The 27,552-nt window shown below is 36.6% G+C and overlaps 3 protein-coding genes across 6 annotated transcripts in view; 2 read left to right on the forward strand and 1 right to left on the reverse strand.

The window, feature by feature from the left end:
- The window catches only part of LOC127427607 (RING finger protein 207-like), a 40,638-nt gene extending 16,989 nt beyond the window's left edge, over positions 1 to 23,649 (reverse strand). For 2 of the 3 annotated variants that reach the window (XM_051675288.1, XM_051675287.1), the window contains exons 1-2: positions 23,548 to 23,649; positions 1,664 to 1,858 (exon numbers count right to left, since the gene is read on the reverse strand). The gene's annotated coding sequence lies outside the window, so the exon portion shown is untranslated. Of the gene's footprint in view, positions 1 to 1,663; positions 1,859 to 8,700; positions 8,769 to 23,547 lie in introns of all 3 variants that reach the window. The other variant, XM_051675289.1, reaches the window with a different exon arrangement.
- On the forward strand, positions 5,144 to 19,368 carry LOC127427614 (60S ribosomal protein L22). The gene is made up of 4 exons (XM_051675295.1): positions 5,144 to 5,205; positions 6,556 to 6,660; positions 9,110 to 9,234; positions 19,175 to 19,368. Exons 1-4 carry the CDS (start codon positions 5,194 to 5,196, stop codon positions 19,317 to 19,319), a joined length of 387 nt encoding a protein of 128 aa, XP_051531255.1. The 5' UTR covers positions 5,144 to 5,193; the 3' UTR covers positions 19,320 to 19,368.
- The window catches only part of LOC127427563 (chromodomain-helicase-DNA-binding protein 5-like), a 66,139-nt gene continuing 62,181 nt past the window's right edge, over positions 23,595 to 27,552 (forward strand). For both annotated transcript variants that reach the window (XM_051675195.1, XM_051675197.1), the window contains exon 1: positions 23,595 to 23,732. In XM_051675195.1, the coding sequence (XP_051531155.1) occupies positions 23,666 to 23,732 (67 nt within the window). In that variant the 5' untranslated portion in view covers positions 23,595 to 23,665. The remainder of the gene's footprint in view (positions 23,733 to 27,552) is intronic.

Here is a 27,552-nt window from a genome sequence, read left to right on the forward strand (position 1 = left end):
TGAGTAAATGATGAGAGAATTTTCATTTTTGGGTGAACTATCCCATTAAAAGAATGTTCCTGGTTTAAAACAATTTTAACTCAATTAACAGCATTTACAGCATACTTTTTATTAACAAAAGATTAACAGAAAAGACTGTGGTTATACTAAGACACTTACAATAGAAGTGAATGGGGCCTTTCTGTAAAGATTAAAATACTTACTGTTACAGTATAGCCACAAGACATTAGCCATATATGTGTTTAGCGGTGTGTAATTGATTTAAGTGTGCAAATAACTTACTAACCTTTTTTCTGTGAAAAGTCATATCCAATTTTACAATATCGTTGCCATGATGACCTAATGCTGTAAACCCTAAAACCCTAAAACAACCATAAAAATGACCATTTAAACAACTTTACATCTCAAATAATGCACAATTTTAACAGAAGAGTTAATGTAAGTGCTTTTATAAAACTATATGGTTTTTGCTCTTTTTTGTTTCTTCTTTTTTTTTAGAAAAGGAGTCAAATTGATTTGTTTGTTGTAATCAACATTTTGCCAAAAATGCTGATGATTGAGCATATCTTGTAATAAATCTGGAATATTCTTTCAAGAATACGACAGGCTAATATAAAATGTGCCATTCCAGTTTGATTTGCCCTGAACATTGTAAATAAATAAATAAATAATAATGCAAGAAAAAACAGCAGATCTCTGAGTCACCTCTAAACAAGACAAAATAGGTCAGCACCAGATTGCTTATAATTGTTGTAAGCTGTGGGATCAATGCAGCCTGAGGAACACTTGATGCTTGCGTGAGGATCTTTTATCAAGTGACTTTGCAGTGATGCATTTGGAGTGCCCACCATGTGAAGTGCTAGTTTTGGTGCTAAAATCAGAACATTAGGCTATTCTGCAGCTATCCCAGCCTGCTTTTAACATAGTGCATAGTGCAAGCCAGGGACCTCACTGCCCTGGAAGAATGACGCTTGTTTTATACACCACACAAAAATGTAATTTAAGACCAAAAATATGATGATTAAGACAGCAAAATACATTAAAGTTGTCACAGATCAACAGAGATTAAAAAGATAATGCATCATACAATGAGAAGAACAGATGTTAGTCATCACTAACTTGGGCAGCTCTTCAAAGCAGAAGACTTGACGGTCATATAAACAAAAGAGAAATGGGTGGGTCGTACAAGTAAGATCATAGAAACCTCGGTTTGCCAAAGAGGTTTTGGAAATAACCTAATAACCAGCTTGAGGAAACTGAATTAGTGGAGACACAAATGTAACCATTATTGAGGAACTTGGCTGCTGCCCGCGGTGACTGGTTCTGATTGAACACCTCTGTCATGATTTCCATTTCATTACTTCCACAGTCCTTGAAGTGAAGGTTCTTGTACAGTTCAAATGAGATCTCAGAAAAGCACTTGGACTTTCTCAGTATCTACATTTTCCTCATTCAGGTCAAATATATCATATTTAATTGTTGCATGTAAGCTTTATGGTAACTCTATATCATAACAAATTCACAATGTTCAAATGTGGAACAAATATGAATCATTGGTCAAGAATTAAATATACACATTATGATGATTACTTTCTCTGTTTTTGACCACTAGTTCTATTATTTATGTGTGTTTGACCTCTCCAAATGTGTTTTATTTACTTACCCACAGAGGGGGCAATTGAGGCAATTGTCATTGGCCCTGCCACGCAGGCAGCTGGCACATAAGATGTGGTAGCAGTCCAGAAGACACGGTTGCCGGTATTGCTCAAGACACAGCCTGGTAACAGACGAGGGGATGAAGGCTGGCATAGTCTGGGTTCTACAGGTCGTCATAAGGGAGGAAGATTCTCCCTGCCATCTGTAGAAGAGGATTAAGTATTCAGCATCAATTCAAATGGATGCAGTTATTTGCAGAATAATGTCAACTATGCGTTCAGCCAGATTAAACATACATTTTGAGCGGTTTACTGTTCAAATCCATGATAACTGGCAATTATTTTGGCAATTTTAAAAGATGTTTTCAACATTCTTCCATGAATTAAAAAAATTTCAATGCACAAAAGCCAACAACAATGTACATTTCTAGCCTTTTATACACTCCTCAAAAAACTATTTTAACTATTTTTCAGATTTATGCATTTCAAATTCATAATAAATTTCCATCAAATTGAATTGTGGAATAGTTTACATTAAATTAATAAAACTTATCAAAATTATTTTTATTCTATTCTCCTAAAGAATAGGGTACAATGAGGCTAAAGGCACACCTTAAGTAAAACGGCACACTTTATTCTTCAGAAAAGGGTGTACGATTTCCTGTTAATTTCAAACACATTTGGCATTACATAAGGTCTCAAGCATTCTATAAACAAATTTATCTCCATTGTGATTAGATTAGTCAATGTGAGCCCACTTTAAACATTTTTCATAACAGATATTTTCTCCCGACTTTAGAAAAACCATGTGTTTTAGGAGGGCTTTAAGCCCCTGCAACAGAAGATATTTTACCCCAGATATTATCCTTTCACTTTCTCCTCAGTTCTAAAATTAAAAATAACAATTAAGTATTTTGTCTCAAAATAAATGTGATCATTTCAGGTATTTTCGTTAGCTACATAAATTTGCAACAATTTAAAAACGTGTTAAATAATAGATCAAAATGCCGTAAACTCAACCTCCAGACATTACATGCAATGATCTCATGGAACAGGAACATTTTGTAGTTCATAGTGACAAACAGGTGTTTAGGAAAGTGCTGTGGTAGTTTTTGTTGCTATTTAGTTTTTTGGAAGATAAAATCAAAATTCCTTTTGCCCTGGGGGCCTTTAGCCCTGTTGTACCCTTAATTAATTCAGATTGATGAAATGTTATTATGAAATTAAAATGTATAAATCTTAAAATTATTTTTTGAATGTAAAATGTCTAAACAGTTGAAAATGCACATATGGCAAACACTAAAAACACATATTAATAAAATAAACATAATAGATCTATAAATAAATTATATTCTATAATTTGCTTTCAAATCCATAATATTCCACTTCCACACTTCTACAAAAAACTTGTACTCATTTTAATTTCATAACACGGTAATTTTTACCAAAATTAAATAATAATAATAATAATAATAATAATAATAATAATACTGTCAATATTTATATACATTTTATTAATTTTATTTTGTGAAAGATTACACAATTCAGATTGATGGAAATTTGTTATGAAATTGAAATGTTTTTCTAAAGTAATCTTAAAAATAAAGAAATCGTAAAAAATAATGTAAGTGTAAAAATGCAACTGTAGCGAAAACTCATTCTTACGAGAAATAAAGTTACAGAGTACATACAACAAGGTTTTCTGCACATTAAGCCACATGATCATAAATGTGTCATAGTGTGCATTTGTCTTTGAAAGAATGTGCGTATATTGATATTTAATTTTGACTAACCAGTGCTCTGATTGAATTAACTTTCAAATAAAGATGTTTTAATTAGTGCCATAAATCCTCTACTTAACACTGTCTTTAACGCAGTTTTTAAAATTTTACTTCTAATGTTGCCTTTTTAGAGAGAACAGTTCATTAACACTATGCACATTCCAAAAAAGCATCTTACCTGATCCACATAAGAACCAAGCTGAAAGATGGTCCGAATATAAGTTTACATGTTGGCTATTCCAAACATACTGCAATGCTGACTATGGAATCCACAAAGTGACCATAAAGAAAAATATCTGTATTATATCTCTCTAAGTGGCTTGAGTGTGTGTATGTGAGACAGTTCTCATTTCCTCTCTACAAGCAAAACAGTTGCCTGCACAGTAAATTCGGCTTGTGTCAGGGAGGTTAGTGGATTACCGCTATTGTCTTGACCACTATCTACTGCCGGAATGACAGCAATTCTGGGGCTCTTCGTCGGAAGCCTGATGCCAGGCAGCTGACTGTAAAGGGGAGGGTTGAATAGAAAGGGAGACTGAAGGGGTTGCAAAATGTAAAGCTGAACCGCAGCCTGACAATATGAGAAAGATACTATGACTCCTTTTAGAAGGGCAGCAAAAATATTTCTACACTTACAATATTTGTGCTATGGGATGTCAATGTTCTTGTTACAAAAGTTATTGTTCTATTGCCAATGTATGTTGTGGGGTAGGCCTACAGTATATTATGACATTGAGCTGTGATCCAACTGATAAATACAACATTGTAGATCATGTTGATTGTATATCTTCTATGTATTTTAGTATAATGTATCATTTCAAAGAGCAGCGGTCAAATTTGTAACATACGTATACTTGTGATGTGTCAATCAAAATGTCAGAGAGTCTAATAACCCACCTAAATATGAAATAATAGGGAAACATAGGAAATTAAATACTGGGCTAAGGTTTATAATAATAATGATGATTATGATAATAATAATAATAATAATAATAATAATAATAATAATAATAATAATAATATAAACATTATCGTATAAACCATAGCCTATAATTTTATTCCATTATTATTATTATTATTATTATTATTATTATTATTATTATTGACCAGAGATTATAAACCTTAGCCTGTTATTTAATTCGATATTATTACTATTATTATTATTATTATTATTATTATTTTATTTGTTTTGTTTTTTAAAACAAGCTTTTACAAATAGGCAATAAGACATTAGGACACTCAACTTGGGACTTCAACAGCAACAACAAATCAGTTAAATAAAATAAAATACAATGACATTATGCATAAACAAAAATGGAGTAATTTCCAGTCATTTTCAATAAATGTGGTATTCTTATTGCTAATAAATCTCAAATATATTAAAACAAATCTGCTTGAAATAATAATAATAATACAAAAAGCTGTATCTTGATAAATTTACCTTTGTGATTGAGTAGATTTTTTCCATAATAATTCTGCAGTTTTATATAGGCCTATTCAATAAACTCATTGTCTTTATTCACCATGATAATCCCAAATAATATATGATACAAATAATATATGTTTACTTTCTATTCCAATGTAGAATGCACGTCAATTTAATTTTTATTCCACTCAAAATTATCAGTCATGTGACGATTGTAAGAATCAATCACAGAGTGACGGATTCTATCGATTACATCTGAAATAGATTATAACAGGAAGTTTTCAATGCGCATGCGCTCCTTCTTCTCTCCCTTTCTGCCAAACTGTTGGCCATGGCTCCGATTGTGAGTACGAGCAAATTTCTGAAAAACGACAAATAAATCGTGTCACGCCCCTTGAGAAGCGCTAAAAACCTATGCAAATTAAACCCGAACCATTAAACTTTCAAGTGGCTTCATTATCGAACGATGTTGTGCTTCAGTATTGTTTTTAAGAGCGTTTGTTTATGGCAGGTCTGGAGCGAGGCTTGCTTGAGAGCAACCACGTTGTAGCAATCACTGCAGTTAGCCGATTAGCATTTCTGTGAGCATAAGCAAATGATCTCTGCTGAAATATTGCATGTTTTTAAATAATTCTGACATATCTTGTAGTCAACACAAGGTTTTGTACCTTGTTAATGTTTGAAATCATGTATGTAACTTGGACAAGAGGTGATGGCTGAGCTGAAAAATTAGGCTAATTTTACGTTTTTCTTCACCGTTTAAACCGTCCAAAAGTTACTCGGAGGTCCTTCTAGGACAAAAATGCCCACGTCTAAAAACTGCCATAATAATATTAATATTATTTTCCACTTTCACTGACTTAGATTTTTTTTAACCATAATCAGTCCTGATCATAACTGCCAAATATTCATTCATTCTCAGGATTTTAACCCTTTAAATGCCAGTTTGTTTACATAATGCCACTGTTGTTTTTTCACACACACACACATACAAAACATACTCTGACATCCATACCAACAGACCCACACAATTTTAATTGCATCATTTATTCAACTGGCCTGCAGTGCTCTATAATACAGCAAACAGAAAATAGGGAAAAAGCATGTATTTGCTCCATAGGCTAAACATGATAAAAATGGTGCCATCTGGTGGAAATGTACATTTTGATCATAGAATTATGATTTGATGATTTGATTGACTGGGACCAAATATTGTGGTTTCAATGGGGACATTTTTGTCCTGAGTGTAACTATTTTGTGTACACAGTGTATTATAGATGTATTATAGGAACTGAGGTTGAAATATCAAAATTCCCCCCAAAATACACACCTTTGGCAAAAACACAGCCAAAATGATAGGAAAAAACAAGTGTCCGAAGGTTGAACAAGGGTTAATAACTTAATTTGTTATTGCCATTATATCTGTGCTACACTAGGTCATTGTGTTATCTACTCCATCATTTTGAGCCTCTTGTGACATTAAGTTCTATTCAATAAAGTAAAAACATAAAATCTCAGCTTTCAAAATTATATCACTTCCGTTTTGATCTCAGTAACTTAAAGGCAACAGACTTTTAGTGTATTTTTTTTCATGTAAATTTGTTTCCATTTAACTGTTTTAACCTTGTGATTCCTTGTATGTGAACACTGAATGGTATTAATTCCACATGATGTATCTGATTGTGTGTGACAGAAAAAGCAGGTGACCAAGGGTGGGAAGAAGAAAAAGCAGGTCTTGAAATTCACCCTGGACTGCACCCACCCTGTGGAGGATGGCATCATGGATGCTGCTAACTTTGTAAGTGTACATGCTTGTTTATATGCTTGCCTTTTTAGAGATATATGGGTATGTAGAGTTGAGTGCATAAGTTTGCATATCCCTTTTAGAATTTAAACAAGTACAATAGATAAAAAAAAAAACAGCTTTTCAAAAGCTAGTAGCTACATAACAGATATTTCCATGTACCCCACGAGACAAAATAACAATCTGCACATCATCCTGTGGGGTATTCCAGAGTGCAGGTTAATTACCCTTCTTTCCGGAGCAGGTTATGTTTCAGAGTTAGTTTATTTCAGGCAACAGTCAGTAAGTTTCGGAGGCTGTCAGCGCATGCGTACCCTTTTAATAATGTTCAGATTATGCCCAATATTATACTTTTAAAGCATTATTATGGTAAACTGCAATCTTTACCTCACAAATCATCTTTACTCAGGCATGTCCAGTCTCACACTCCACAGATTTGCATTAAAAAGTGAACAAATTGTGTACATTGTGCTTTATCTTTTAATGGGAATTTTTTAATACTGTAATATTTAAACGTAGAACACATTAGAAAGGCTTCTACACTTTTCACTGTAAAGAGAGGGCTTTATGTATTTACATTTAGCCCTTCTAATAAATAATTGAAATTCTATACATTTTATTTGATAAATTCCATCGAATAAATTTGTTATAGCCCCATATTCTTTTTACAGTTCCTTCAGTCAGTGCATATTAATTTTATTTATAAAAAGACATTACATAGTATCAATATGCAGGTAATGTCTGCCAATTAAAAGCGTACGCAGTTAATCGCCCATTATTCTTCACTAACTAGATAATGTGATCATTTCATGGACCACATATATAGCATAGAGGTTAGAGATTTTATTTTTTATCACTTTAATTCATGTACTGTACATGTAAGTGCACACATTTCCAGACTTGTTTATTGTACTCAATTATATGAAAATACAAATTAGATATGCTGTCATTTAGAGTCAGCTACAGTGCCCTCTTTTGGCTGGTGGTCAAGTGATTCACTGAAAAGATGCGTCTTTCTGATGCTCAGCCTCCTCTACATCACTTGGAGCTGCAAATGCATACCTGCCAACACTTCCGATTTTACTGGGTTTTTCCACACCTCCTCCCACTGTACTCCCGATTTACAATTTCTCCCGATAAACTCACGATTTTCTGTATTCACACTTTGCTCATGAGAATGTATTACCAGGTAGGGTTGCCACCTTCCCGTAAAATACGGGATCGTCCCGTATTTAAATATGAAATGATGGGTGGCCTGGGTAGCCTCAGCAAGTAAAGATGCTGACTACCACACCTGGAGTCGCAAGTTCAAATCCAGGGAGTGCTAAGTGACTGCCTTAAAAAGTCTTAATTTCAGTTTTCCAAAATTTAAGGTCATGAAAAGTCTTAATTATCTTAAGATACAACAAAAGTCTTAATTATCATTTAAACAGGTCTTAAATTTGGGGATGGAAAGACAGGAATGTGATTATCAAACTTCAAAAGAATAGGATCTAATTAAATAAATGCATGTCTTAAGGTCACTATTAGGTCAAAAATGGTAAAAAAGAAACAGCTTTCTCTAGAAACTCATCAGTCAATCATTGTTTTGAGGAATGACGGCTATACAATGCTTGAAATTGCCAAAAAACTGAAGATTTCATACAGAGGTGTACACAACACCTATTTATGCACGATTTCGTGAGTTTCAAACTCACGGTTGAGTGAACTAACCCAGAACTGGCATTCTGGAACCTAGAAAAGCGAGTAAGCGATGCTTGGGTTAATCAACCAAAAGTTCAGAGTTTATGTTAAGGTAAGGTAACCTTGCTTTTCTGGAATACCCCCCTGTTCAAAAGTTTACATCCCCTTGGTTCTTATTATACTGTGTTGCCTTTTTGTGCATCAATGAACGTTTGCACCTTTTGTAATATTTTGTAATTGAGTTCCTCAATTGTCCCAAGAGTCAAAGCTGGATCTAAACCTCATATAGCCACTATTGGGAAGAACTTAAACACACAGATGATGTTTAAAAGTCCAAAAAACACACAGTACCTGGAGGATTTTTCTTAAGATCAGTGGGCAGCTTCACCGCTCAGGACAAAGCTGGGACTCATGCACAGCTATAACAAAAGAGACAAACTGTGAATGATTGTTGAGGAAGCAACACACCATTTTAAGAACCAAAGGGGCAGGATAATTTGTGCAAATTCAGTTATTTTTTGGAATATATGTAAATATGTGTTATGTTAAATAGCTTCATAAGAGCAGTACTAAATTAAAAAAATATATATGCAATTTTTATGAGCCCTCTTATTTTTATTTTTTAATGAATATATTTATACCTAAATACATAAAGGCAATAGTCTCAGCCTCAGAAGCACGCCCACGGACTGCTTAAAATTTATTGACTGTTCGTTTGATGCTTTTTGTCTGATGAGCATATTTACATATCTCCTTACAGGAGCAGTTCCTTCAGGAGCGCATCAAAGTAAATGGGAAAGCTGGTAACTTGGGTGGAGGCGTGGTCTCCATCGAAAGAAGCAAGAGCAAAATCACAGTGACATCAGAGGTCCCCTTCTCTAAGAGGTAGGTCTGATGTTAAAAATCCACTTGACATATACTGCATGTTATAATAAATGACTTCTTAAGGTACATTTCTGTGAAGCACACATACACATACACAAAAGTATGGCAATTTGTGTAACAATTAATCATCGTAATCGTGAAAGCACTAAAACAAAACAATTTAATAGTCAATCAGAATTATTTCTATTCCAGTTGTCTACCAAATTTTATAATCGTGACAGCCTTGTTCAGTAATATAAAAGGTTTTAAAAAGTATTAGATACTGGAACTGAGAATTTCAGTGCAGATTTAAACAGCCTGCAAAGCTGAAATATGAACATCATAAGACTTTAAGATGGTCTACTGCTCTTACTGTCAGAATATCCAATGCATTTCCATGTGAGAGCTGGTAATCTCCATTTGAGAGCTCTTTTCTCACACTTTGCATGGTGTCACACATAGTTTGTCAATAGAATATGGTCATGACCATATGAGCTTCTGTATTTTAATGCACTGTCATAAAAACATATGACATTCAAGGTGCATAAGTATTTTATTTACATTAATGTTTTACTTCTAATTAATATTACTTTTAAAACAGTAAACTTTTGTGAGGTGTAAACTGGCAACTCATGGTTGCAGCAAAGTAAAGGTGACAGGACCAGCTGAATACTACTCAATAACCCCCCTATTATAAATTTATTATTGATGACATATATGCCTGTGAATAGGGTAGTTGTATAAAGGCATTGGTATCCAGAAATGTTTGATTTTGTTTGGTGCTGCATCCACGCTTATACATGTCAACATAAAATCCAGAACCGCAATTGTATCAGCCAGTGAAATGCAAACACAAAAATGGGATGACTTGGCACCCATTTTATAGTGAAAATGCCAGCATAAAATATTATAAGATATCATCGCTGTCTGATGAAAAACACGTATCTCCAAAAATACTTTTCAAGAGCATGGAAAAACACTTTTTCTCATAAACAATCTTACAAAATGAATGGAAAATAACATTAGTCACCTTTAGCACCATAAATAGATTTCTATCGTTACACATTTTTTTAGCGAACTTGGACAGACATGGTTCTCTTATAAGTTCGAATGGCGCATGTTCAGTTAAAGACTCAAGTCTAACTGTTCATGTTCCCAGAACTCAGTTGGTAGGTTATCGATTGCTAGAGAATTTATTTTGGGATATAATCCGAGCTTTCACTTAGAATTTAAGATCTAAATAAATTTTATGACTGAGGTTTCTAGTCCGGATGTTGAGTGGGCAATTTGGTTTTTCCGGGTCCAACGCATAAATCGCCTGTCAGAATTAGCTTTCACTCGCGGTTTTGCGAAGATGGAAATCTGGCAACCGTATATGGCTGTTTTCAAAGAACAAGAGGAGATATTCTACCTTGGTGGTGGTGTTATAGATGAGCAGACCGACTCAAGTGACAGCTGGACAGCTGAGGTAAATTAGGTGACGCTCTTCAAAACATAAGGGCGGGACATACGTGATTTTGATGGACACGTCTCAAGGCCAATGGAGATTCTTGTTAAACAGATGGCCTGATTAAACATCTTTTTATTTCGATGCACAATTCAAACAGTAGGAAGAGGTTATTCAGCGCATTCCATCTATGGTGAAATCTCAAAATTGCTAAAAGTGGACATACACTGGCAGCCAAAAGTTTGGAATAATGTACAGATTTTGATCTTATGGAAAGAAATTGGTACTTTTATTCACCAAAGTGTCATTCAACTGATGCCACTTTTGTTTTTTTTGTTTTTTATATAAAGAGTTCTCATCAAAAAATCCTCCACGTGCTGCAATGACAGCTTTGCAGATCCTTGGCATTCAAGTTGTCAGTTTGTCCAGATACTCAGGTGACATTTCACCCCACACTTCCTGTAGCACTTGCCATAGATGTGGCTGTCTTGTCGGGCACTTCTCACGCACCTTACAGTCTAGCTGATCCCACAAAAGCTCAATGGGGTTAAGATCCATAACACTCTTTTCCAGTCATCTGTTGTCCATTGTCTGTGTTTCTTTGCCCACTCTAACCTTTTCTTTTTGTTTTTCTGTTTCAAAAGTGTCTTTTTCTTTGCAATTCTTCCCATAAGACCTGCACCCCTGAGTCTTCTCTTTACTGTTGTACATGAAACTGGTGTTGAGCGGGTAGAATTCAATGAAGCTGTCAGCTGAGGACATGTGAGGCGTCTATTTCTCAAACTAGAGACTCTGATGTACTTATCCTCTTGTTTAGTTGTACATCTGGTCTTCCACATCTCTTTCTGTCCTTGTTAGAGTCAGTTGTTCTTTGTCTTTGAAGACTGTAGTGTACACCTTTGTATGAAATCTTCAGTTTTTTGGCAATTTCAAGCATTGTATAGCCTTCATTCCTCAAAACAATGATTGACTGACGAGTTTCTAGAGAAAGCTGTTTCTTTTTTACCATTTTTGACCTAATATTGACCTTAAGACATGCCAGTCTTTTGCATACTGTGGCAACTTAAAAACAAACACAAAGACAATGTTAATCTTCATTTAATGAACCAAATAGCTTTCAACTGTGTTTGATATAATGTCAAGAGATTTTCTAGTACCAGATTAGCAGTTTATCATGATTACTCAAGGATAAGGTGTTGGAGTGATGGCTGCTGTCTAGATTTGATCAAAAATGACTTTTTTCAAATAGTGATGGTGCTGTTTTTTACATCAGTAATGTCCTGACTATACTTTGTGATCAGTTGAATGCCACTTTGGTGAATTAAAGTACCAATTTCCATCCGAAACAGCAAAATCTGTTGGCCACTATTGTACGTGTTTATCATCGGACAACAATAATATGAAGTAGAGATAGGGGTGATGCCAATACCAAAGTTAACCTGTACTGTAAATTTGTTTTGTTTTGTGTTCAAAACAATGTCCTTACCTTACCCCGACTCACTACGGTAAGCCTATAAAAATTATTTGTATTTTGAGCTGTCGGGTTCGATTTGGCGTGAAATTGCTGGCTTATGACGTACATCCTTGCATCATTACGTCATGTCCGTGAACCGGCTGTCTTGTTCCCATGTAAACAGATGGCGGTAATGCACTGTTTTAGTTTGTGAGTAGCTGTTAAAAAGAAGAAAGAAACTACAGTTTGGTCAGTCACACTCGCACTGTTTGGTCAGCATCACACTAATCTGGATGGGTGTTTATCTGTTATCCGTTTGGCAAAGTTGTTTACCTGCTTTAATGCTTGGATATGTTGTCTGGTAAGGTTGTTGAAGCTAATATTGCTTATCATGCTTGTATGAATCGAACAATACTCGTGTGTTAACCGATCGCGACATATCTACATTGTCAGGGGGAGTTACTGTGACATGTTTAACAATATTTATGACTTCTGAAATGAACTGTTAACTGTTATATTGCATTTTTAAGCATATTATTTTAATGTTTAATAAAGTATATTTTATCCCCATCATTATTGAATGCTCATTTTATGTTTTTAGTTTACTGTGATATTGTGTGCATTCATAGACATACTTTTTAGTATTACGGTTCACTTGCATTATCAACTGAGGCTGTACAATATAATATAAACATTAGGGATGATACCTGGATCGGTATCGGCTCCGATACTGATGTTTTTAGACAGATTGTGTATCGGTCCGACGAGCCCGATCCAAATCCGTTACTGTGTTATGTCATGTTCGTTACTGTGAAGCTCCAAAAATGACATAAAAGAACCATAAAAACACCATTAAAGTAGTTCATATGACTCAAGCATTTTATTCAAAGCCACTTGAAGACGTGCGATTGCTTTGTTAGCGAATGGCGCTGCTCTGTTGACACATACACACTCGCGGCTATTTTTAGCCTTCACGCCGTGTGCAATATTTGAGCGCTACTCACGAACAACATCTCAGGTGTAGATGCTCAGTAGTTCGGTTCATTTATAATATGCATTTAGAATGGCACCGGATGAGCATTTTACCAGAATTTGAATAAGAAGTGAATTAAACTGTTGTGAATTTGCCAACAAACAGACACATACAGGACTTCCTGGAGAGTTCAGAATGTCAAAATAAAAGCCCGAGGGTTTTAAAGTTAAAGGTGCACAATTAAGAAATATTACTGTTGTATTTAAAATGGTAAAAGTCAGTAATAATAGTAATAATAATAATTTATAATTTAATAATATTTAAGTTGAATGGATTCCAAAAAATAACTGTGAATGAAAAGTGAACTGATATCTTACAACTAAATTGAACAAAAAAATAGATCTGAATCCTTTAAAATCCAGATACAAAATGTAAAAAAATAAATTGCCGCCTTTTCTACTGAATACTTAGACTGGAATTACTGTTAATTTTGCTGCTACACTATCCAGTAGACAAGTTAACAACAAAGATTTTTTAATAAGCTATACATTTATATTGAAATAATGTGTAGTTAGAGGTTTGTGTTTCTACCCCTTTTTAGGCTTAAATTATATATCAGAGTAAGGACGGAAAGGCTTAATACTATCTTAGGTATTATTAAAAGATGAATGTTAATCTACATTTACATTTATGCATTTGGCAGACGCTTTTATCTAAAGTGACTTACAGGGACAATCCCCCTGGAGCAACCTGGAGTTAAGAGCCTTGCTCAAGGACACAATGGTGGTGGCTGTGGGGATTGAACCGGTATTCTGATTACCAGTTATGTGCTTTAGCCCACTACGCCACACCAATCTCCTTTGGTTTACCCAACAATGTACATGAAGTAACAGACCCAAAATCTGCAGTGAATTGCATGTGTATTATATTCAGCAACCCAATCATTTACAAAGCACACAAAAAATAACAAAGTAGAAATTAAGAAATCGAATTACCGAGATAATCAAGAAATGTTCAGTGTTGAGTGATCTGAACCAAAAAAGAGAATGGTAAAAACTTAGCTGAAGATGAAGCCGGTAATGGTTGAAATTACGATGTCCATGCAAAAGTCAGCACTTTCAGAAAGCAAAGTTCAATTAGCGGTAATCCAATGTTGACGTAAACAAGCCAACCTTGGTGCAAAAAAGAGTCCACCTGTCTTCCACATGTAAACTCCACCACCTCTTTGTACTCATGTAAAACGTCCCAAGTGTTCATGTGTCCAGCAACAAACAACAAAGCAGGCAATTCGTGGAAGCAAACATTTTGAACTACTTTCCTCACATGAAAGAAAGCACAGGAATAAAAGGTCAATCTAAATAAAAGACGCATTCACAATTAGCATGCATGACTAGCTCAATGCTCAATACATACTCAATCCAACAGTTACACATTAAGTACAAATCACCAAAACCATACAGTGCATGTAAGAAAAAAAAACCAACACTGCTCACTGATTGACCAAAAGGAAACAAATTCCTCAAACATAGGACCTCAGAAATAGAGTTGGAATAGCACAAGAAAGCCAGTTCTTCCTCTATTCAAATGCTTGCCTACTTCTTCAGGTATAGTACCTGGCTAAATACTCATCCATGAAGATAGTTAGCGCCCCCTAATGGCATGGAAAAACATAACCTCTAAGGTAACAGAGTTAGAGCTGTTACAAAGTGTAAAATTAAAAATATGTGAATACGAGTGTTGTTTATCTTCATCAAAGCAAGTAATATTTCAGTTTTAAATGTTTAATCGTATAACATATCAACATGAAAATGGCACGTTATGTGTGTGTGATCACGTCATGATCACACACAGTCGATGTCCAGGTAAGCTCAAATCATGAGATACATCAGTCCTTGACTTGTGACTTCCTGGATGAGTTGTCACTGTGCTCTTGGAGGAATTTTGGAAGGTCGGCCACTTCTGGAAAGGTTCACTCTGTGCCATGTTTTCATCATTTGGAGATAATGGCTCTCACTGTGGTTCTTTGGAGTCCCAGAGCCTTTGAAATAGCTTTGTAACCCTTCCCAGACTGATAACAAAAATTAACCATGGTTTTACTATAGTAATATTGTAATAACCATGACTGTTGTCGCCATGGTTTTCTTAGCAGAAATCATGGTTTATCCAGTAATACTGTAGTATTCATAGAATAACCATGATTTTACTGCAGTATTGTAACTAGAGATGGGCATGATCACCCGAGTACTCGGAAGTGACAGCAATGATCGATCATGAAAACAATGATCAATAACACTGTTTAACATTTGTTTTTTCTTTTTTTTTTTTTTTCTTGGTAGTAAGTGTTATTTCCTAATTGCTTATGCCTCAAAAGTATAGAAAATGGCTATTATTCCCCACAAACTTTGCTTTTGTAACCAGGACAGTGATATTTTGAAATGTACCTATTTCCAATGAGAAAACAGGTGAATTTGTCTCTTTTCGTTCACATAAAGTCAGAAAAATACAACATATGAATCCAAATGAACATGTATTTATACTAAAGTAATATTCAAAGCTGTGCTGGTCCATAATGGTAACAAGTACCCGTCTCTTCCCCTGGCTCACTCGATGCACCTCAAAGAGGATTACAACAGCATCAAGACCTTACTGGACGCCTTTAAGTATGATGAGTACGGCTGGGAGGTCATAGGAGACTTCAGAATGGTGGCATTCCTGATGGGTCTCCAAGGTGGTTTTACCAAGTTTCCTGCTATCTTTGCCTTTGGGACAGCAGGGACACCAAGGTGCACTACCACAGGTGGGACTGGCCACAGCAGACCGAGTTCACTGTGGGGAGGAACAATGTCAAGTGGGAGCCACTGGTGGACCCCCCCGGAAGGTGCTGATGCCACCACTGCACATCAAATTGGGCTTATGAAACAATTTGTCAGGACTCTAGATAAGGAGTCGGCAGCCTTCAAGTACCTTCAAGACTTCTTCCCTAAGCTGTCTGAGGCAAAGGTCAAAGCCGGTGTCTTCGTCAGACCACAGATAAAGAAGGATTTTGGATTCATATGTTGTTTTTTTCTGACTTCATGTGAACGAAAAGACACAAATCCGCCCGTTTTCTCATTGGAAATAGGTACATTTCAAAATATCACTGTCCTGGTTACAAAAGCAAAGTTTGTGGGGAATAATAGCCATTTTCTATACTTTTGAGGCATAAGCAATTAGGAAATAACACTTACTACCCAGGAACAAAAATTGTGTTACATAGTGTAATGAAAATGTGTAACATGACTTTTCACTAAATTCGAAATTCAGTGATAACTACCTGACAATTTTGATATTGATTACTTGTGGTCGACCGATATATCGCAGAGGCCGATAAATTTTCCCATTTGGCCAGATTTTTTCTTGAGGGCGCTGAGAATCGCCTGCTTGCATGTGAAGCGATTGAGACATGTAAACGACCAGTCACAGTTCATTTTGTTGTTACGTGCCATTGTGTTACTACAATAATAGACCGGTGTGCAACACAGTCTCATTTAAATGGTCCGCATATCAGAGCCGCGGCAGAAGCGTTTGAGCTCATAATGTTAAAGTGCTCACCTGTTTTATTCTCCTTCTCTGTCCTCATCAGTTCCCTGTAACTTTAAACTGTCTTGTCTAATGTTAAAAGGCAAATATCAATAAAACTAATATAATATACCGTCTGCAAATATGCGCATATCTCGTTTAAACAGATGTAATTCACAAACCTCACGAAAATCCAGCATTTTCTTCTCGTCGAACGCTCATCTAATATCTTCCTCTGAAGCACGTAATCCGTTCAAGAATCAAAAACTTCAGGATCAGGATCAAAAGTTCGTCTGAATCACAAATCATGATGGTCACTCATGATCCGGTCACCAAGTAGGCGATCCAGGCTGTTTAAACTATCAGGAGATGAATCCGTAGTAGCGTGTGAGTGCAACTTCAAGGCCGAGTCTGAAACCAGGAAAATGCTGCCTCCGGGGGCTATATTTCATAAGAGTTCCATTCATTCAAAACACCTGTCAGTTAAGCCATTAACTGATTAGGCAGCAAGTCAGCTGCCTATGTTTTCGGATGCAGCCCAAAAAGCGCTTCACGTGTGCTATAAGAAAATGTCTTATTCACTATGCACTGTATGTACAATTGGTTTGATTCTGTATTTTTTGAGTAAATGCGATAGCTAACATGGACATGCCATCCATGATTGCTGGACTACTGTGTGTACTGTTATTTCCTTCATAATATATTAACAATTTCTTAATGTGCAAATAAATAAAAAAAAATCTAAGGAAACTGCTATCTACCGTTTAAAATACAATATATATATTTTTTGTTTTGTTTTGTGTAAAATTTAGTAAATATAGTGCTAAATAAGAGTTTTTTTTAATTTTTTTTTCTTAGCAATTTTATGTTTATTTACTATATTAAATTGTGTGATAAATTGGCATTGTATCGGCCTATCGGGCACCCTGCTTTCTGGATATCAGCATCAGCCATTAAAACCCCCATATCTGTCGACCACTATTGATTACGTATGATTTTTGTGAATTTATGCGGTACCTTGATTGTCAACAGAGACGTCTCATAGCAATCAAACTGATAAACGATGCTGCAATGTTAGCATTTGTTCTACAGGTTTACGATAATCAAAAGAAAGTTTAATTCGCCGTGTTTTGAACACCTGTCTCTGCAAAAGTTTGCTGAACAAGTTTTATTATAATGTAATGTAGAAACTTTGACACATCAATGTATATTATTTAATAAAGGTAAAGGTTTATCATTAACTGTATATCTCCCTCGGTGCCGACATGTTTGCATGACATCACACACATGCATCTCGGCTGAAGATTTCCGCATGAATTTCCAAGTTCCAAGTCAGATATAAAGTGCCGTTCCATTGCAATTTTCCCAGTAGGAAGTTTGAAATTCAGAGTTAAATTGAAGGCAGCATAAATCATCACAGCAACACAAACTCCATCAGAGCGCAGCGTGACTTACTGTCCGGGGCAGAGACGGCGTTCCTACACTCTATAGAAGTGCGCACACATACACACACACAAGGCGAACTCTTTCAAACACCTGCAGCGCAGCTGAAGGTAACAGAACGTAGGGTCTTCAAAACTATTTTCAACTTAACACTGTTTTAAAAACACGATGGTTATGGCGTCTTGAGTCACGCCAACCGCGGTTTGCAGAAAAACAGTTCAGAAACAGTGGTGCACGTGTACTAAGCTTATTACTGTAACCTGAATGTAAAGAGCAGAGACACATGTTCTTATTGTTTTATTGAACTGGCCAGCAAGTCTTCACCTAATGACAAAATATGAGACATTATATTTTGATTATCCCAACTTTTGTACTTATTGTAACAGACTACATTGTAACAGCCTATAATAATGAATAGGCGAGACACTGGAACAATGAGACGCAATACAGCAGCCAAGGGCGTATCATATACATGTACGTATCACATATGCTGCCTTCAAAAATCGATCAGATGAAGGTATCTCAGTAGACAGGATACGATGCGAACATTGGATTCGGATGTGCCTTGATCCTTTCCTACCTCCATATACAGCCTCCGAAGGCAGCATTTTTCTGGTTTCGGATGCAGCCTCTGCATCCAGGTGGGCTGATAAATTCCTGTGTGCTGCTTCTCGTGGAAGTTCCATCTAATCAGCCAATAACATTTGTGCTGTTGCTCAAGAAAGCGGTTTCCGATTTTGTGTGCGATGTGCATCAGACCGTTAGAGCACGGACTGTGGGCAGTCCATGGGCTTGCCTTCTGAGGCTAAGGCTGTTCACACAGGTAGAAACAATCTGATTATTTTTTTTGGCCTATCTGACACACATCCATTTAGTTATTTATTTTAAGAATATATGTGCCCCAACAAGCAAGATCTGATGGGAGCGCCCTTTATAGAACAGAGTACTACTAATTTACTGAACTGTCTTTTCATTTGACATGATTAAATTGTTGCATTTAAAAATAAATCAATGTAATAAGTCACGAGTAATTTCAGATTGCTATAATATTTAACACAACAAACTAAAGCTTTTATTTTGTCTGCAGATACCTGAAGTACCTCACCAAGAAGTACCTCAAGAAGAACAACCTGCGTGACTGGCTGCGTGTGGTAGCGAACACCAAGGAGAGTTATGAACTGCGCTACTTCCAGATCAACCAGGATGAGGAGGAGGAAGACGATGAAGATTAAATCCATGCCACTCTTTTGTAAATTCAATAAAATTTACAAAAGAAGTCCATTTCTGCTTCTTTCTGGGTCAACTGTTTGAACAAGTTCATGAAATAGAGATTTTTGCTCTGAAGAGAATTTACAATTATAAATCAAATAGATTATTGAGCAACAAAATCAGTTTATTTCTATTACTGCAGAATAGCGATAGGGTCTAGTCTAATACCAGTTAGACAGGAATAAAAGTTTCCATAGCAACTGTAAAGTTCACTCTCAATTACAGTGTTCAGTAAGTTCATTTAGAGGGGGAAAAACTTGTGTAATGTCTATATGGATTTTAATGTAAATTTTTGCTCTGGGTGCTCTTGAAGCTCCTCTTAATTGTCTTCGTCTCACGTGATCTTGGAGTGTGTCACTCGCATATCCTTGGCAATGGCTCATTATTTGCGGGTTGGCCTGAAGTAGAGGTTCACAAGCCATTTGTTTTAATGCAGATGGATTAAAAAAATAATAAAAATCAGTGTAACCAGAGACTATATAGCTAAGACGGGCCACTTCTATTAAAATGAATGGGAGAAATTGGAACACCCAACCAAGAGGCTCTAGCTCCCAACGGTCAACGGATGTAGAAAGGAAGCCCTGCCTTAAAGGTAAAAGAGCCAATCACCTCTTAAATACAGGGTTCATACAAAGCCTTGAATGTTTGGAAAATGCTTGATTTCACAGTTCAGTTTTCAAGGTTTGAAATATGCTTGAATTTTGAATATGTTCTTTGAAAATGCTTGATTTTTCCTTAGGTTGACTGTTATAAAAGATTTAAAATTATTTAGAATTTAAGATTGATATAAGGCTATACAGATGTTAAGTCAGATCTTTGTCCCCATGTGCACTTGCAAACTGTAGTCTGGCTTTTTTATGGCAGATTTGGAGCAGTGGCTTCTTCCTTGCTGAGCAGCCTTTCATGTTATTTCGATATAGGACTTGTTTTACTGTGGATATAGATACTTGTCTACCTGTTTCCTCCAGCATCTTCACAAGGTCCTTTGCTGTTGTTCTGGGATTGATTTGCATTTTTCGCACCAAACTACGTTCATCTCTAGGAGACAGAATGCGTCTCCTTCCCGAGCGGTATGATGGCTGCGTGGCCCTATGGTGTTTACTATTGTTTGTACAGATGAACGTGGTACCATCGGGAGTTTGGAAATTGCTCCCAAGGATGAACCAGACATGTGGAGGTCCACCATTTATTTATTTATTTATTTATTTATTTATTTTTTTTTGAGGTCTTGGCTGATTTCTTTTGATTTTCCCATGATGTCAAGCAAAGAGGCACTGAGTTTGAAGGAATGCCTTAAAATACATCCACAGGTACATCTCCAATTCAGTACACCTCCTATCAGAAGCTATTTGGCTAATTGTCTAAAGGCTTGACATCATTATCTGGAATTTTCCAAGCTGCTTAAAGGCACAGTTAACTTAATGTAAACTGGAATTGTGATATAGTCAATTAAAAGTGAAACACTCTGTCTGTAAACTATTGTTGGAAAAATTACTTGTGTCATGCACAAGTAGATGTAACCTAACCGACTTGCCAAAACTATAGCTTGCTAATATTAAATCAGTGGAGTGGTTAAAAAACGAGTTTTAATGACTTCAACCTAAGTGAATGTAAACTTCTAACTTCAGCTGTGTGCAAAACAATACATCAATGGATGTTTGCACTTTTCAGCCCTTATGGGACTTTCTGAAGGTAAATGCTGAGAAAAGTATTTCGTTGAAACTTGAATTGACTGGAATAATTTACAGTCAATATTTTGTATTACTTAAAAGTAGGGTAGTAAGTTAACGCATGCAGTAAATAAGTTTAGGGCTGTACAGTTAATCAAAATAAAATCGAAATTGCAATATGGCCCAGTGTGATTTATTAAACCTCCCAAATGGCTGCAATTAATTTAAATATCTAAATAACTTGTATTAAACCCAGAATATTCCTTGTTGAATGTGTGCTCCAGCCTGGCTGTACAATTATCCCTCACATGTTGTAGCTGTTAGAACAGCTGAAAACACTTATCATATTCAGTATATTCTTCAAATCAGTCTGATAATTGCAGTCAGGTCTTATACTGCTGTGGGGGAAAACAATCCCATCACACTGAATTTATTTCTGCTGCAGATGTGTATGTTTAAAGGTGAGATTCCACATGCATCTGATATATTGTAACTGATTTGCTTGTATTTTTCAAAGCAGTCTTTAAGCCTTTATTCAAATAGCTGGTGACAAAATACCAGTTCAAGATTTTTTGCTTTTATGTAAAAAATAACACACAAACTCTTTAAAAAAATGTTTGCCAAATTTATTTTACATTTATTTTCATATTCCAAATATTTTAACTACATAATTTGTTTTCCCCCCCCACACTAAATCAAGCCCTATAGATGACCGGCATTGCCGACTGTATGTGTTAATGCAAACTTTGGTTGTAATCATCAATAATGATTCTAGTCTTAGCTTTGGGTGTAAAGGAAATTGGGCAGTGTTTGAAATCATTGACAGTGTTCTTAAAAAATGTTTTATCTATCATTGTGTTTTTGTCAAGTAATGTTTAGAATTTATCATATTTAAAGCTTTGAGGTGCTTGGAAAAAGATGATTTTGGTACCTTGAAAGTGCTTGAAAAGGGCTTGGATTCCACTCTCAAAAAGCTGTACGAACCCTGTAGATAGACATCGACTTTCAATCGTCCCGATAACGCGCATTAGCTATATGGAAAATAGCTGGGAAAATTTAGTTTTTTTAGCGTAATCTGAGGTACAGAAGCACAATTTATGATACCAGCGTTGTCAGATTTTACTGCTGGTTTGAAGTATGTTCTTTGATCGTAATCTTGACCACATTACGGTGTTCCCCCCCATTCAAGTAGATAGGAGCTGCACTGGCATGACTGGAAATAGCCTACCGGGACCATTCCAAAGATGGCCGACAGTGGACTGACTTGCTAGAAAGACTTTGGTGTTAACTCACTCATAAAGTACATTTATCTTATCCCTCCAATAACAGAAGCCTGGGTTTATTTTAAGCGATAAAGGGATCGTTCACCCAAAAATACAATTGTGATTATTTACTCGCCTCATGTTGTTCTCAAAGAAAACTCTTGACTTTTTCTTCCGTGGAACACAAAAGACGATGTTTGGTAGGATATTGGGAATAGTTTCCCCCCTTACATCAAGACCAAAAGGTTATAGAGCCTGAGTCAAGTTTTTGTTTGTATAGGGCTTTTCACAATACGCATTTCGAAGAAGCGTTACAGAAATGTATGACGTCATGTCTTGAAGTCTGCACTTCAAAAATCACGCTTAATTATTTGTCTTTGGTAAGTAAATGACTATTTTTGTTTCAGGGTTAACTATCCTTAAACGTTTAAAACAAGCCCATTTAATTTATGAATTTATTTAATTATGTCCTTCAGGCAAGGATGCAACCACATATTCAGGATTGGGGGGAACCCTCTAATTTAATCAACCATGGAAAAACCCCCATATCAGTAGACCACTATTATGAATATTAGGGGGCACATGTCCCCCTCCATCTCTATGGTGGGTACGGCCCTGCCTTCAGGACAACTCGCGAATCACGAGCAGTTGTCAAGGAAACGCCAGCAAGAATGCCAGTAAACTTGCCTCATCTTTCAAGATCTTTTAAACTGTGATCTTGGAAACAGGATTCGTCCGACACAAATTTGTAAATAATAATAAAACAATAATACTTGGCGCAATGATATTTTCCTGCAAGGATGCAGTTTCGCGCTCTTATTATATTTCCCTTGGCGAGGGCAAAGGCAAACCTTGCCAACCTGACTGAAAGGGATTGTGAGGGAACTTTCTCCCGTACGTATCCCCGTGTAACCTCACATTCCGCGAACTTAAGAGCGGGTAAGGGGCAATGCCAACGCGAGACGGCGCATCAGCACTGCACTGTACTAGTTAAGCCGGTGACCAGCAGAACACCACTAACTAGTTGTGTCGGGAAACTATGGGATGGATTGCCATGGCAACCGACCAGACGTCACAATCTGGGCATGTGTGTTCCATTTTTGTCTCTTTCTTATTTTCAGACTGGAGGACTTGGATAGAGAAGAGGGAGAGAAAGGAAAATAGATTTTTTTTGGGGGGGGACAGCTGAGGAAAAAAAATAGGGCAGCCATCTTTTATTATATTTTCCACCATATTAAAATATAGAAAATTTGCCTCACCTTCAGTGGACGTCTCCTCTTCTAAAGCGAGGCATTTAGAGGTTTGGGGATTCGGAGGGTGAAGTTTCAGGACTTTATTCCATTATCTCGGATGTGAATTTCTTGTTATGCGGTAAAGATGCCCGGATCGCTAAGCAATGAAGAAGAGGGGCAAGACGACATGGATTTTGAGGACGACGTGCCAGGTGAGGGGGTAAAGAGTCACAGGGGAGGGAGAGTTCTGCCCTTCACAACTGCGCTGTTACGCCTAGTTGAATGCGGGGAAACGGGGCTCGCGCTACGGTCGTAAACGCGCATGCAATTTATTGTAGCGCGTAACCGGTAACAGTCGCAATGTATCTTCTAGTCTCACACCGGACACCGTGCTTCCAAAAATAACGGCGTACTGTCCAACTGTATTTGAGTCACCAAAGCGCGACGGCCCGTTTCTCAATTGTCTGTGCTGAGATTCGTATTCTCTCATCAGCCAGTTTTTGTACACGCGCATTTTCTGTGCATATAAATGAGTCATGCATGCTCCCCGTTTTGTCTTTTCAAGCCAGTCTGCTCTGACAGCTATTGCACCCACGATGCACAATGAGTTCTAAACGTGTCATAATGTTCTGATGTAAAAAGTCTGGTGCATGACTATGAGCAGTCATAATACTAATGGAAATAATACAATGCAAGACTCTGATCTTTTTGTGATTTATCCATGATCAGTTTCCACAAAGGTGATTCCTATGAGGAACACTGAGGAGCTTCTTCATGGTCACAGTGTCTTGGTGAAAAAGTTGCAAGTGCCTGATAGAGCCACGTGTGACAGGAAAACATCAGCTACAATGCCTCTCTCTCTTTGGTCTATTTCAGGGGCACAGACTTGAGCCGAGTTAACCCCTCAGTATCTCCAAAGGTTTCCAGTTTTCTACAACTCCTTTAGTGGTAAATTGACTGAAAGAGGGGCCTTTCCTTAAAGAAACATTCTGGATTAAATACAAGTTAAGAGCAAAATGCATAACTTGTGGCATAATGTTGATTACCACAAAAATTAATGTGGACTTGTTTCTTAATTTCTTACAAAAAATACAAATAAAGGAACAATCTGGGTTACAGTGAGACACTTACAATGGAAGTGAACAGGGCCAAACCGTAAATGTAAAACTTGCAGTTTCAAAAGTATAGCATCAAGATGTAAACAATATGTGTGCTAACATTTAGTGTGATAAAATTGCATATCTTTTCCGTGAAGTTGTATAGAATTTAGCAACTTCGTTGTCCCGAGTTGCTACCATAAACCCTTCATTTTCTAAAACAACCGTAAAAACAACTTTACATCTCAAATAATTTAGTGTTTGAGTTTTAACAGTAGAATCAATGTAAGTGCTTTTATAAAAAGCTTCACATCTGCCTTTAAACACCCCCATTCACTTCCATTGTAAGTGCCTTAATGTAACCTTGATTTCTTTTTCTTTCTTTTTTCTTTTTGAAATATATTTTATCAACTTTTCTCCCAATTTGGAATGCCCAATTCCCACTACTTAGTAGGTCCTCGTGGTGGTGCAGTTACTCACCTCAATCCGGGTGGTGGAGGACAAGTCTCAGTTGCCTCCGCTTTTGAGACCGTCAATCCGCGCATCTTATCACGTGGCTCGTCGTGCATGACACCGCGGAGACTCACAGCATGTGGAGGCTCATGCTATTCTCCGCAATCCATGCACAACTTACCACACGCCCCATTGAGAGTGAGAACCACTAATCGCGACCTCGAGGAGGTTACCCCATGTGACTCTACCCTCCCTAGCAACCGGGCCAATTTGGTTGCTTAGGAGACCTGGCAGATACAGTTGCTCTACAGAAAATATTTTAATGGTGTATTTCTGATACTCAGGTCAGACAACAGAAACATTATGTTGCCCGTTGCATCCAAGGTCAAGCCCAAAGCAGTGACTTTCTGATTTGTTTATGTGTTCTGCCTGGTTAAAAAAAAAAAAAAAGACTCATCAATCTTGTTTATATATATATATGATAGATTGGTATGAAATCAATAGGTTGTTAGAGCAATGCACGATGGTGGCCATATAGTAAGACTCAGCTCTGGCTGGCTGCCTTTTATACATTCATGGCACACGTTAAATAAAATCAATACATTTATAGTTTTTTGCCCACAGCCAGGTCTAAGCTGCCTCCCAGTTAGTCGTGAATTAGTCACATGACCAACCTGAATATGGGTTCTCATTTGCAACCCAATCTCATATTAACCTTCTTTTTTCTTTTTCTTTTTCTTTTTTTTTTTTTACGAGGCAGTGATTAGCAACATGTCTGAGATGAGAATTGCCGAGGGCTGCAAACGGGTTGAAATAATGTGCAATATGCACAATAATTAATAATTAAAAAATAATTTTTGAACCACACAGTGGGCTCTCTCCGTGTACATGGTAAGCCCCCACATGTGTTGAAAATGAGAGAAATTTGAGCAGCAGAGGACTAGCTCTGATGTTTGGCTATGCTGTTTGGTTCCATTCAGTGTTATTGCAATTTCTTTTCAGTGCCTTCATTATGTATGGCAGAACGTCTTCATGGGGTCCACTACATTACTGATGTTTTTATAAGGTGGTTGATGAATTTTTGGTGAGATAACATATTGTAACTGTGCTTGAACTCGAGATAAGCTGATTTTCAGTCCAGTTTTGAATATTTCACTGTGAAGAACTACCAGTGGATAATTCCTGTGCAATCAGATTGCAATTTATCTCCTCAGCAATGATGGTTCAATTATTATGATTTTTTTTTTTTTTTTATCATTTACTCATTCTCATATTGTTTCAAACTCATATGACACTCTTTTCTTATGAGGAACACAAAAGTAGGTATTAAGCAGAATCACCCTCAGCCTCAGTCACCATTCACTTTAATTGCATGGGAAAACGATGCAATGAAAGTGAATGGTAACAGACTAACATTAATCTCTTATTGTGTCCCATAAAAGAATGATAGTCATCTGGTTTGGGAACATTTTTGGGTGAACTATCTGTTTAAGTTTATTTTCTTGCAAGAAAATTCATGTTCAGTTTATTTAGATTTTTGCATCGGCTCAAGCGTTCTTACCTTCACTTGTGGCGTGACTGGAGACGCGTTGCGAATGCAACGTGGGAGACCCGGGTTCGGATTTTTACTCCACTGATAGTTAGGTTTAGGGTTTGGGTTGGGGGGTTCTGTTTATAAAATATGCATTCCTCTTCACTGTATAACAGCCTGTACAGCTGAAAACTTCTCGCTTCACATCTGGCTTGTGGACATTTAAAAAAAAAAAAGAAAATTAAACTCACACATGCCCATATGCCCAACAACTCTTACTGATTTGGCCACAGGAGGCAGTGTTTCAAATCTTGGTAAGCACTGACCAATTTTAGCTAAAGAAAAGTCAACCTACTGTTTCCGTTATTTTACTGCGAGATCAGTCTGGACCAAAAGCTAAGCTTAATTTCAGCTAATCTAAAAAGCAAAAGCACAGGACAAATACTGAAAATACAGCATGTATAATGTGTCAAAGCAGTGTGCATGCTTCAAACACTGAACACAGAACACATTGTGAACACAATGATCACTGGTGCATGCCTTAACTCAAGAACAAAAAAGAGACAAATAATAAAGAATGTCATTCACAGACAAGTGCCGAATTTGCACTTGGAATATTATTTCACCTCCACTGGATTTGGTTAAAAGAGACATGCATTAGTTCTGTTATGATATGCACATTTTAATCAGTTGGTTTTAAATTGTTGCAACTTGAGTCCACATAGTGTTGCGATTCAAGAACAAAGGATGGATGAGCTCTAGAGAGAAAGAGTGATTATTCCCAGAATGACTAAATAGGACCTGTGGTTTGTAGTCTTTCAGAACAGATTGTCTAAAAATAAAAATAATTTTCATATGATAAAGGGATAGGTCACCCAAAAATATTAATTCTCTCATCATTTACTCATTTACTCATGCCATCCCAGATATGTATGACTTTCTTTCTTCTGC

Source organism: Myxocyprinus asiaticus, chromosome 37, assembly GCF_019703515.2.
Source record: "Myxocyprinus asiaticus isolate MX2 ecotype Aquarium Trade chromosome 37, UBuf_Myxa_2, whole genome shotgun sequence".
Classification (NCBI taxonomy): domain Eukaryota; kingdom Metazoa; phylum Chordata; class Actinopteri; order Cypriniformes; family Catostomidae; genus Myxocyprinus; species Myxocyprinus asiaticus.

Coding starts and splice junctions, on each gene's coding strand:
- LOC127427614 (XM_051675295.1), top strand. Junction 6,661..9,109: donor TCATGGATGCTGCTAACTTT/GTAAGTGTACAT, acceptor ATCTCCTTACAG/GAGCAGTTCCTTCAGGAGCG. Junction 9,235..19,174: donor GAGGTCCCCTTCTCTAAGAG/GTAGGTCTGATG, acceptor TTTTGTCTGCAG/ATACCTGAAGTACCTCACCA.